General features: G+C 42.9%; 2 protein-coding genes across 3 annotated transcripts in view; one reads left to right on the top strand and one right to left on the bottom strand.

The window, feature by feature from the left end:
- PURG (purine rich element binding protein G) overlaps window positions 1-5527 on the bottom strand; it is a 35725-nt gene extending 30198 nt beyond the window's left edge. The window contains exons 1-2 of one of the 2 annotated variants that reach the window (XM_032618544.1): window positions 5245-5527; window positions 4023-4901 (exon numbers count right to left, since the gene is read on the bottom strand). In XM_032618544.1, coding sequence (XP_032474435.1) covers window positions 4023-4895 — 873 coding nt within the window. In that variant the 5' untranslated portion in view covers window positions 4896-4901; window positions 5245-5527. Of the gene's footprint in view, window positions 1-1690; window positions 4902-5244 lie in introns of those variants that run through there. The other variant, XM_032618543.1, reaches the window with a different exon arrangement.
- Window positions 5528-5972: 445 nt separating this feature from the next.
- WRN (WRN RecQ like helicase) overlaps window positions 5973-12658 on the top strand; it is a 129937-nt gene continuing 123251 nt past the window's right edge. The window contains exon 1 of the mRNA XM_032618551.1: window positions 5973-6117. The gene's annotated coding sequence lies outside the window, so the exon portion shown is untranslated. The remainder of the gene's footprint in view (window positions 6118-12658) is intronic.

Consider the following 12658-nt stretch of genomic DNA (forward strand, 5'->3'; position numbering starts at 1 on the left):
AGCAATTGTTTTTAGGCTCTTTGCATTTCCTTAATTTGAACTTTCTTTAGTCTGGGTGTTTTCTTAACGATGCCGTATCAGCCAATCATACTTTTAATTCTAATATAGTATCATGTACTGTCTTTTCATTACTAATTTAAACACACATCAACAATGAAACAATTGTTAAAAATTTTTTTGTCTGCACAAATTCCCAAAATTCATTTTCAGGGTATTATGAGGAATCTCAATTAGATATAATCTCAACTGTAATACTAACCTGGGCTAGAAATAGTTTTTTATTGATTCTAGTCCTGAAGAATACAAATATGAACTCTACTTTAAAATTCTTTGTTAAATGTATTGGGATTTGCTGCAGAAACATTTTCTACCCTTCTCCATTACACTGATTTAATGGAAACTTGTTACTACGGCAGTTCCAACACAAACATATGCATGCAAGAGCTCACCCTACAGATTCTAACTACGTAGTTATTGAAACACATCCCACCGGTCAAGTGGCATAAATGTACATCTTTTATATACAAAAGGTAAAGTGCATTATTAAATTAGTGAACTGACAGATTGTCTGCCTGGACCATATAGCTTTCAAATAGACAAATGTGAAATTCTCCCATTAGAACCAATTATTTCAAGAGGTTCCAATTAGCTTTTCCACCCTGTCATTTATTTTTTGGCCATGCTCTTTAGTGCAAATAAGCTTGTGTTTGACTCAAGTTTAAGGGACATGGCAGTTTGGGGCTTTAACAAGGAAAATTATAAAATGTGGCAGAAGTTTAATACTTTTATAATACATTGCACCTTTTGCATATAAGCAACAGATTAGTGCTGCTTTCAATTGGTAGGAGCACACTGCCAACGATTATGAGGGACCCGTTTCCAAATTTCATACTATCAGCTTATATTATTACAGTTTTGAGTCTGTACCACATTATGCTTGAATTATTATGTGCAAACATCATCAGTGTTTTAGAATTATATAGTGAACTAGTAATTTTGGTTACTAACTTTTAATGCTCACTTTTTGAATTCTAACATCCAGTTGCCTTAAGAGTTTTATGTCTTCAAGGCAGGGATCCTATTATTTTGAAGAGTACCATGTACACTTGCAGCTCCATTTATGTTACAAATGACAATAAATAAAATGTATATTGCACAGATAAGAATAGTAGCGTATTTTATAAGATACATCTCAGTACATGTCCTAATACCAGAGTTTTGGATTGGATCTTATTTGATTATGGCTAATGAATGACTGGAAATTTTAAGTATCAAAAAAATTCATAGCATCATTTCATTTTTCGGTGAACATTAACTTTGAAGAAAATGAGACAAAAGGACTGGCAGAAGGCTTAATGATTCTAAAGTATATTCAACTGCCGGTACATATGCATCTATCCAGTTTGTAGCTTTGAGATGGTAAAAACTCTGAAGTATGCATACAATGTAGAAAATTTGGCTGCCTAACCAATTTTTCACTTAAATTATTAATGCAAAATTAAACTAATAATATTTATATACAATGAGTTAAAGATATTTAAGTCTGACATTGTATCATGTGTATGTATATATATAACACATATATACACACACATAGATGTGTGTGTGTGTATATATATATATACATACATATATATGTATGTATATATATATATACACACACACACACTCAAACCTTACCAGACTAAAAACCAAGAAGGAAATTATTTAGATTTAACAGATATAAATATTTTAGAAGGGAAGGTTTTAAGAGAGAGTATACAGTCACAGCAATAGTGATAGGAACACTCAAATACTGGAATATTCACAGCTCCAGTTTGCCAAAATCTGACAGGTTGATTATTATTAATAGGCACTAAGATGGGCAGCAAAGCAATCAGTAGTACAGTAATTCAAGTGTACACCACTCCTTCACATACCCCAAAACTACTTTTTATCAAGCCTAGAATAGTTATTTTACAGTGAGGACTGTTTAAAGATCCTTGCTACTTTTAGAGTCTCAACACCCGCCATGAGCTATTAACTCTAGTCCTAACACCATCTTCTAACCTTCAGCTGGTCCATAGTGATCCAGATGGCCCACAATTATAATGAACTGGGGAGATTCCTTTATACTTTGAGGAAACTGGAAATACAATCAGTAAGCCAACACCAGTATGTATGTCTAGGTTACTGATTGCTTGTTCTTAAGTAACGTAAATCAGTGAAATTAATTTTCTTAATTTATATCATAAAGTTTTCTTAGTGACCTTACTTAAGTGTATTTGGGGACAAACCTCTGGAGGGAAATCAACTGTTAAAATAATTGTGAATTACTTATAGCATATAAAAGAAGAGCTACATTCTGAACTCAATCCATGCAGCCAGCTCTCATCAATGAGAGCTATATTTGGGGGCTGAAATCAGTGTCTGGCTTCTAAACATGATTATATGGACTCATTGTGTGGGAGGTGAATAAAGCCAAGATAAAAGACAGTAATTTCATTCAGATAAAATGCAGCTCAACAGATAAAATTTCAGTCAGTTAATACAGGGTGGGTTGGTACACATATACATTATATCCACTTGTTTAAAAAATTGCTTGGGTGTTGAAAAATTGCTGTGGCACTTCCTGGAAAGTAATTTTTAATACCAGTAAGTGGGTGAGTCTTGTGTAAAGTAAACCTTGTGTAAAGTATCATAAAGAGCACCTTGGAAAAATGCCTGAATTATTCTTTCAAATATGTTTATAACCAATCTTCAAATTGTATTTTTCCAGGCTGAAATTGTATATTTATTCTAAATGCTTTTTAGAAAAAAACTTTTTTTTTCCCCCTGGAATTAAAACACCTTTAAAAGTCAGGTTTATACTGTAAGTGTTGAAATGGACTTCAGGGCAGCAACTGCAAAAGTGCTACTAAAATATATTACTACAGATTATTTTTATATCAGGTAACTGGTGCACCAACCCTTCTGAAACAGTGCTAAAGCAGCAGCATAAAATATAACACCTTGAGTCCATGATGTATTTTGGGAAAGAACCTCTCACAACCTTCAAATTAGCATGAAAAGCTAAAATATCAAGATTTCCATAGCAAAGCCTCCCACGCAACAGTGACATAAAAGTAATTCCTGAAACTTTGGAAAGTCAATAATAATATATGGTACAATAATCAGAGGTGAAGATGGGATTGTAACTAGCTTAGAATAACCAATTAAAACTCTCTCATGGCATTGATATGGCAAGTATAAACTGTAGGGTCACCACAAAATTTGAAATTATAGAATACTATAGTAACTCTAAGAGTCGATTCTTTAATGGTACTGTTTAATATTCAGTTATCCAATGGACATTTAATATATTTCTACTCGTACTTTTGTAAATAAGTATATTTATAATAGAAGTCAGTTTCTGTTTCTGTGGTAACTGTCCTACAGGTAATCCTAGCAGCTTTTAATGAAGTAGGAATGGAATACTTTTTTTGGGGAACTTGTTAAATAGAAATTCACACTTACATATTAGGTATATGTATCTTTTTTTAGGCTTATGTCATAGTGCAATGTTAATCTTAGTTATGGTATCTAGAAGGTCAGAATGTCACACTGTGCTGATTTGCATACTTCAATAGTCTGGAGCAGCTGAAGCAGCTAAACTATTTAGCTCTGGGAAGGTTGAAATTCCCATAAGAATTATAGTGTTTTATGGATAACATGAGAATCAGACTCCTTGAAGTATAACTACTAGAGGTATTACTCATAACAAAGGGCCAAAAAAAGAGGAAAAATTTCTTCAAATGATTATGGATCAGTACTTTTAGCCAATTTATGATTTTAACTTTTGCCTGATGGAGTTCAATTTCATTCTAGTCGAGGCATTCTTGCTCTTCACCACTGGCCCTTCTGCCATCCATCCTCTTTTCTTTATGGCTGTTGAAAATTTTCCTCATCTCTTCTTCGTACTTGATAAAATTCTCCCCAAACCTTGTCCAAGCTTTGAATGGAACAGTAATAGTATTACGGTAAGGTGGCCTCACCTCACTTACCTTCAGGAAAATTCCATATTTATTAGAGCCCACATCAAAGTAGAACCTTTTATTGTCCACTCTGAAAGAAGTCCCCTCTGGGAGTTCGACTGGGTCATCGTCTCCACCTCTGCGTTCTTCTATGTCCCCTTCGCCATAGTCTTCAATGAGCTGAACCAAGGCATCCCGAAACTCAATCATCCCTTGTGCTGGGAGGACGATAGTCTGCTCTTGGCCCAAAGTGTGGCCAAAATAACCTATCATGCCAGTTCCCCGGATCATGGTTTGTCTTATCCTTAGGAAGCGACCCCGTTGATTTTCCTTTAGGTCTAGATAGTATTTCCTATTGTCCCTCTCTATGTAGTCTGTTTTGAGGACACTGTGAGGGTGCTCTTCGGACCCCACAGAGACTGGTGGGGAGGGTGCTGCGTGCTTCTGTCTCCTCCTGGAGCTTTGCTCTTTGCCGTGACCATGCTCTTGTCGGTGGCCTTTCAGGCCCAGGTGGGCATAGTGCTCGATGAAGTCCCCTAGACAGTCCTTCAGCTCCGCGGCCACAGACAGGGAGAGGGTCAGTTTACTCTTTCTGATATTGTCTTGCCGGCCTCTCCCTATCCAGACTTCAGCTATCTTTAGGAACCGGCCCCGGGAGCTTTGCTTCACATCTAGGTAAAACCTCTTTTTCTGGATGTCCACCCTTTTGGAGGCCAGCTCCTGGATTTCGGCTGCGCCCCCAGCTTGGTTAGGGGTGGCTGAAGCCGCGTAGTAGGGGTAGTGGGAGTGCTGGGCCTGGGGATAGAGTCTACTCTTGCTGAGGCCAGAGCCCCCTACATTCTTGCCGCCGCGGCCACGGCCGCCGCCGCCGCCGCCGCCTCCCCTTCGCCTGGCTCTTTCCATCTTCAGCTGCAAGTGACAAACAGACACACGGGGTGGGGTGGGGTAGGGGAGGAGTGTTGAGAACAATCGCAGACGCCCCTCGGCCTGCGCTGCCCCAGCCTCTGCCCGGGAACCCCACACCTGGCCGCTCTTTGCGCGGCGCCGGCCGCCGCAGCGCCAGGACGGTCCGCGGCGGCGGCGGCGGGCGGCGGGCGGCGGGCGGCGGGCGGCGGGCGGCGGGCGGCGTCTCCCGGCTCCACACCGGGCACACAGCATCCCTCCGCCGCCCCTGGCCTCCCGCTCCCGCTCGCCGCCGGGCCGCCCGCCTCGGGCTGGACAGCCCCCGGGGCCCCAGCCAGCACACACTCACATCACCACTGCTGCCATCACCGCCTCCGCCGATGTCCTTCGAGGCCGCCGCCGCCACCGCCGCCGCCTCCAGCTCTCGGCCCCTCTGTTGCAGCCGCCGCAGCCGCCGCCCCCTGCCTGCTCCCCCGCCGCCGCTCGCACTGCCCCACGCCGGAGCAGCCGGGCAGGGGCATCGCCTGCGGCGCCCACCGCCGCCGCCCCTCCTGCGGCTGCTGCGGGGGCCGCCGCCTCTGTTCGGGCACCGGCCCGCGGCCCGCGGGAGACAGGGGGGCGGGGAGGGGGGCGGGGAGGGGGGCGGTGGGAGGCGGGCAGTGGGCCCCGCCTCCTCCAGCACAGCCCGCTGAAGGGAAGACCGGGTATCCGCTCTCCCCTGGGGCCCGCTCTAACGGAAGCCCAGCGCGTGGGATCGGAGCGTGAGCGCGAGGTGACCGGACAGGTGTGAAGGTGGGGATAAGAACCCGGGTGGCGAGAGTGTTCTGACTTCTCCAGGTTCCGCCGGGACGTAGGACTCTGGCGGCCCACGGGCACCCACAAGGAGACTACACTTCCCTGAGTGCTCAGCGGCGGCGGGAGTCTTCCGCGCATGCGTCTCGCGTAGCCCGCCGGGCCAGGGTGGGAGGGGCTGCAGCGCGGCGCTCTGGGAGTGGTGGACTGGGGGCCGACGGACCCCGGAGGGAGGGGTGGGAAGGTCCGTGTCCTAGAAGTGACGTATGCTGTGTGCGCCGTGACGCTCCGGCGTGGACTCTGCCCCGCGGGAATAAGGTTGATTGAATTGTTGTCCAGCATGAGTGACTGGGTTCCAGGCAATGCCGTTGGGACGCTGCACAAGTCGTCCAGCTGAAGGAGAAGTCCCGTTGAACTGACTCTTCTCACGGTAACGTGTCCTCCCCAACCCTGCTTCCACCTCCAGACCCTTGAGGTATCATTCTAGCCTTCTCCGACACTGGCGGTGCTCAGTCCGGCAGAGCAGGCCCCTGGGCTGTGTGTGGGATATTCCTTAGAGACGGACATCTTCCTTCTCCCTTTCCACCTCCCAGGCACCCAGCCCATTTTGTGTAGTGTGACAAGTTATGTTGGATTTTTTGAGTTCAAAGCATTGAATCCTTAATGGTTTGTTTTGTTTTCCCTGGTTTAATTTGAGTTGTTTTCTGGATATGTTTGAGTATGTAAAAATTCTCCCTATGGAAGAGGATATTAGAATCCTTAGGATGTTAATTTAGTGGTCTTTAAGTCAGAGTACTAAGGATTTTGTATAGTTCGGTGCGTTAACTTTTAGGGAGCTGAAGGTCGGTGTGGGTAGGGCATTTAGATTTTCATGCCACTGAACAGTGGTCTCCCTTTGTTAATTCAACAGATATTTATTGAGCGCTGCTCTAGGTACTGGGGATACCATCAATGAACAAAACAAACACAAATCGCTCGTTTTTGGAGTTTGCATTTTGGAGAGAGATAGGCAATGAGTCAAAAGCCTGGTATATCAGAAGGTGAAGAGTGTCAGTGGGGGTAGGGAGCTGCAGTTTTACAGTAGGTGGTCAGGGTGGTCAGGGAAGGCCTGGCTGAGAAGGTAATTTTTGAGTAAAGACCTGAAGGAAGTGAGAGAGCTAGTCCTGTGGCTATCTGAGGGAAAGGAAAGTGCAAAGGCTCTGAGGGAGCCTGCATGGTGTGTCCGCAGAGCAGCCTAGGAGGCCAGTAAGTTAGAGCAGGGTGAGATAGAGAATTGTAGAAGATAAAGTCAGACAGATTGTGTAGGACCTTGTATGCAATTTTGAAAATTTGGGTTTTCATTCTGAGGGAGGTGGGAAGCTACTGGAGAGGTTTGTCAGGGAAACACCATGATCTGAATGATCTTAAAAAAAAAAAATTGTAAAATGTATATAACAAAGTTTGCTAATTTATCTATTTTTTAAGTGTACGATTCAGTGACATTAATTACACTCACTGTTACACAACCATAACCATTATTTCTAAAACTTCTGCATCACCCCAAGCAAACTCTGTAAGTGGTTAATTAAGCAATAACTCCCCATTTCCCCCTCTGCCCAGCCCCTGGTAACCTCTGGTATACTCTCTATGAATTTGCTTATTCTAGGTAGTATATACAAGTGGAATCATAATATTGGTCCTTTTGCATCGGACTTATTTCACTCAGCATAATGCTCTCAAGGTTCATCCATGTCGTACCATGTATTAGCACTTAATTTCCTTTTATAGCTGAATACTGTTCCATTGTGTGTATATACTATATTTTGTGTATCCATTCATCTTTTGACAGACAGTTGGGTTTTTTCTCCCTTTTGGTTATTGTGAATAATGGTGCACTGAACATTGGCTTACAAGGATCTGCTTGAGTCCCTTTTTCCAATTCTTTTTTGGTCTGTACCTAGGAGTGGACTTGCTGGATCATATGATAATTCTGTGTTTAGCTCTTTTTTTTTTTTAATTTTTAAAATTTATTTTATTTATTTTTGGCTGCGTTGGGTCTTCATTGCTGCGCACAGGCTTTCTCTAGTTGTAGGGAGCGGGGGCTACTCTTCGTTGCGGTGCACAGGCTGCTCACTGTGGTGGCTTCTCTTGTTGCAGAGCACGGGCTCTAGGCACGCAGGCTCACTAGTTGTGGCGCACGGGCTCAGTAGTTGTGGCGCACGGGCTCAGTTGCTCCGCACTGGACCAGGGCTTGAACCCATGTCCCGTGCATTGGCAGGCGGATTCTTAACCACTGCGTCACCAGGGAAGTCCCTATGTTTAGCTTTTTGAGGAACTGCAGAACTGTTTTTCACGGTGGTAGAACCATTTTACATCCAACCAGCAATGTTATAAGGGTTCCAATTTCTCCAAATCCTCTCAAAAACTTGTTATTTTCTGTTCCTTTTCTTTTGTCTTTTCTTTTTTTCTGTTCCTTTTCTCTTTTGTTTTCCTTTCTTCTCATCTTTCTGCTTTCCTTTTTCTTTCTATTATAGCCATCTTAGGTGGTGATGTGATGTGGTATCTTATTGTGGTTTTGATTTGCATTTCCTTAATGACTAAAGACGTTGAACATCTTTTCACATGCTTATTGGCCATCGGTATATCTTCTTTGGAGAAATGTCTATTCTAGTCCTTTGTGTGTTGTTAAATTGAGTTGTTTGTCTTTTTGTTGTTGAGTTGTAGGAGATTTTTGTGTATTCTTACTAAACCCTTATCATAGCTTTGTAGTACGTTTTGAAACTGGGAAGTCTGAGTCTCCAACTTTGTTCTTTTTGAAGACTGTTTTGGCTATCCAGGGCCCCTTGCAATTCCATATGATTTTTTTTTTTTTTTTGCAGCACCAGGTGGCTTGCGGGATCTTAGATCCCTGGCCAAGGATTGAACCCAGGCCACGGCAGTGAAAGTGCCAAGTCCTAACCACTGGACCGCCAGGGAGCTCCCAATTCCATATGAATTTGAGGATTGGCTTTTCCATTTCTGAAAAAAAGGCTTTTGGAATTTTGGTAGAGATTGTGTTGAATCTGTAGGTAGCTTTGGGTAGTGTGACATCTTAACAATATTAAGTATTTCTATCCATGAACATAGGTGTTGTTCCATTTGTTGCAATGAAACTTGGCTTCTTTTTTAAAAATTAATTAATTTATTTATTTTTGGCTGCGTTGGGTCTTCATTGCTGTGCGCAGGCTTTCTCTAGTTGCGGCGAGTGGGGGCTACTCTTTGTTGCAGTGCATGGGCTTCTCATTGTGGTGGCTTCTCTTGTTGTGGCGTACAGGCTCTTGTTATGGAGACAAGTGACGAACTTGTCTTCTTTATGAATGAAATGTCTTCTTTAATTGGCAGCAATGTTTTTTAGGTTTTGGTGTACAAGTTTTTCACCTCCTAGATATTTTATTTTATTCTTTTAGATGCCATTGTAAATGGGATTGCTTTCTTAATTTCCTTTCAGATTGTTTGTTGCTGTTGTCTAGAAACACAGCTTATTTTTGTGTGTTGATCATGTACCTTGCAACTTTGCTGGATTTGCTTATTAAATCTAGTAGGTTTCTTGGAATTGGTGGGACTTCCCTGGTGGCGCAGTGGTTAAGAATCCACCTGCCAATGCAGGGGACACGGATTCGAGCCCTGGTCCGGGAAGATCCCACATGCCGTGTAGCAACTAAGCCTGTGCGCCACAACTACTGAGCCTCTGCTCTAGAGCTTGCACGCCACAACTACTGAGCCCATGTGCCACAACTACTGAAGCCCACACGCCTAGAGCCTGTGATCCGCAGCAAGAGAAGTCACTGCAATGAGAAGCCCGCGCACCACAACGAAGGGTAGCCCCCACTCGCTACAACTAGAGAAAGCCTGCACACAGCAACAAATACCCAACACAGCCCCCCACCCCCAAAAATCTAATAGGTTTCTTGTGGATTCTTTGGGTTTTTTTTTTTTAATATACAGGATCATTGTCATCTGTGAGTAGAGGTAGTCTTACTCTTCCTTTCCAATTTGAATGCCTTTTATTTCTTGTTTATATCTAATTTCTCTGGCTAGAACTTTCAATACTATGTTGAATAGCATTGGTGGAAGTGAGTATCTGTCTTGCTCTTGATCTTAGGGGGAAATTTTTCAGTCTTTCACCACTGAGTATGATGTTAACTGTGGGTTTCTCATAAATCCCTTTACTGTGTTGAGGAAATTCTCTTCTATCCCTACTTTTTGAGTTTTTATATCATAAAAGAATATTTGATTTTTATCAGATGCCTGTGTCAGTTGAAATGATCATGTGGTGTTTTTCCTTCATTCTATTAAAGTGACATATTACATTGATTTTCTTATATTGAGCCACCTTTGCATTCCTGGGATAAATCTCACTTGGGTATGGTATATAATCCTTTAAATTGACATTTCTTTTAACAGAATCACTCTGACTACTGTTTTGAGACTAGACTATGGAGGCAAGCAGATAAGAGGTAATGTGGCTTGAACCAAGGTTTTAGCTGTGGAGGTGGTGATAGGAGGTTGGATTTCAGCTTTATTTTGAAGGTAAAACTAACAGTATTTGCTGATAGATTGGATGTGAGGTGTGAAAGGAGGAGAGGAGTCAAGGATGATTCTAAGGTTTTTGGCATGAGCAATCAGAAGGATGGAGGTGTACCTACTGAAAATTGTAATTTATGGAAGGAGCAGTTTGGGGAAATTTTATACCTATTGAGTACAATATGTGCATTACATATTACATGTACATTCAAGTATCTAGTAAATAATTGGGTATACAAGTTTGAAGTTCAGAGGAGTGCTTTAGGCTGTTTATATAAATTTGGAAGTCACCAGTGTGCTGTAGTTAATTTTAAAGTCATCAGGCTGGATGTGATCTCCAAGGGAGTGAATGTAGATGGAGAAGAGAACAACCAGGTCTGTGACCTGAATCTTCTGTTATGTTTGGAGATTGGGGAGGTAAGGAGGGATGGGCAAAGGGTACTGAGAAGGAATGCTGACTGATGTAGATGGAGAATCAAAAGTTGTCACAGAAGCCTAATAAGGTGTTTCAAGAAGGTGAGTGTGATTAATTGGGTCATATGCTGCTGGTGTGTTGAGCCAGATGAGGACTGACTGTAAGATTTGGCAGCATGAAGGTCATTGGTAACCTTGAAACGAGTGAGCCCTTTTGGTGGGGTGGAGTGTCTTTTTTTCTTTCTTTCTTTTTTTTTTTTTTCCCGTACGCGGACCTCTCACTGTTGTGACCTCTCCCGTTGCGGAGCACAGGCTCCAGACGCGCAGGCTCAGCGGCCATGGCTCACGGTCGCAGCCGCTCCGCGGCATGTAGGATCTTCCCAGATCGGGGCACGAACCCGCATCCCCTGCATCGGCAGGCAGACTCTCAACCACTGCACCACCAGGGAAGCCCAAGGGTGGAGTGTCTTTTAAACACTGGGAAGAGATAATGGAAGGAATGGAAATGGAGATGCTAGTATAGATGAGTCTTTTGAGTAGTTTTTCTATAAAGGGGAGAAGAATGGAGCAGTTAGCGAAGTCAAATTTGTTTGATTTTTTTTAATGATGGGAGAAATTGCATAAGCTTATATACTGATGGGACTTTGGGACTTTTCTGGTAGACTAGTAGAGAGGGAGAAATTGATGATGCAGAAGAGAGGTGAAAAATGCCCTTGACTAGATGAGAGGATATGGAATCTAGTGCACACAAGGAGGGGCTGGATTTAGGAGCACAGATAAGTCATGGGGGATATCTATCTATCTACCTATCTACCTACCTCCATAATAGCATGGGCCAATTCCCAATTTTTATATCTATACCTATACCTGTCTATATATGTAATATCTATCTATCTATCTATCTATCTATCTGTCTATCTAGTATAGAGATGGCAAGCTGGAGACCTGGGAGAGCCAGTGGTATAGTTCCAGTCTAAGTCTGGCCTGAGAACCAGGAGAGCAGACACTATTTGTTTCAGTCCAAGTGTGAGTCTGAAGGCAGGAGACTAATGTCCTAGCTTAAAGGCAGACAGAAAGAGTGAATTCCCCCTCACTCAGCCTTTTTGTTATAGTCAGGCCGTCAACAGATTGGATGAAGCCCACCCACATTGGGGAGGGCAGTCTGCTTTACTCAGTCTGCTGATTCAAATGTTAGTCTCATCCAGAAACACCCTCACAGAAATGCCCAGAATAATGTTTAAATATTTGGGCACCCTGTGGCCCATTCAAATTGACACAGTAAAATTAACCATCACAATAGAGTATATGGGCATAGATACAATTATGTGAATAAATTTCAGGGTAGGAGCTTGTGGACGTTCTTTTTTGATTGCTTAAGTGAAGTCTGAAGCATGGTTGTCAGCTGGGAGGGATAATGGGAAGAAATATGATAGGTTTAAGAGAAGGTATAAATAGTTAGCTTAGAAAGAGAGGATAGTAAATAGATTAGGGAAAAGTTGTAGAATTGCTAGAAAGACTAAGAGTTCACTTGAAGTTGGTGATCACAAATTTAAACACATCAGTCAACAAGATTGTGTTTTTCACCTGCTACTTTCATTCAGCTACATAGGTATAGGCACAGAGTAGGCAGAGAATTTGTTTTGTTCAGGGTTAGAGTTTTGCCAGGAGAGAATAATGAAACCAGAGGTGGGCAATGAAATTGGGGAAGTAGGCAAGGAAGCGGTTATAATTTTGCAATTAAACTGGCCAAGGAGGAAGTAAGGACTGCCTGGGGGTGAGGAGAGTGCAAAGGTAGTAGGACCATTGGATTATAGGCCCCAGGTGGATCAAAAGATTGAGTTTCGAGAGGGAATGAGCTTCAAAAATAGGAGATGTTAATTTGAGAGTGAGATGCTTGGAATTGAGATTATGGAAGGATTCAGTTATTGGTAATAACATGGTATTCTCATGTGAACAAACGGGTAGAGCAGGGTGTGGGCAAAATTATTGGGGGAGAGCTAGTCAGAAAACTGAGA

Source organism: Phocoena sinus, chromosome 21, assembly GCF_008692025.1.
Source record: "Phocoena sinus isolate mPhoSin1 chromosome 21, mPhoSin1.pri, whole genome shotgun sequence".
NCBI lineage: Eukaryota > Metazoa > Chordata > Mammalia > Artiodactyla > Phocoenidae > Phocoena > Phocoena sinus.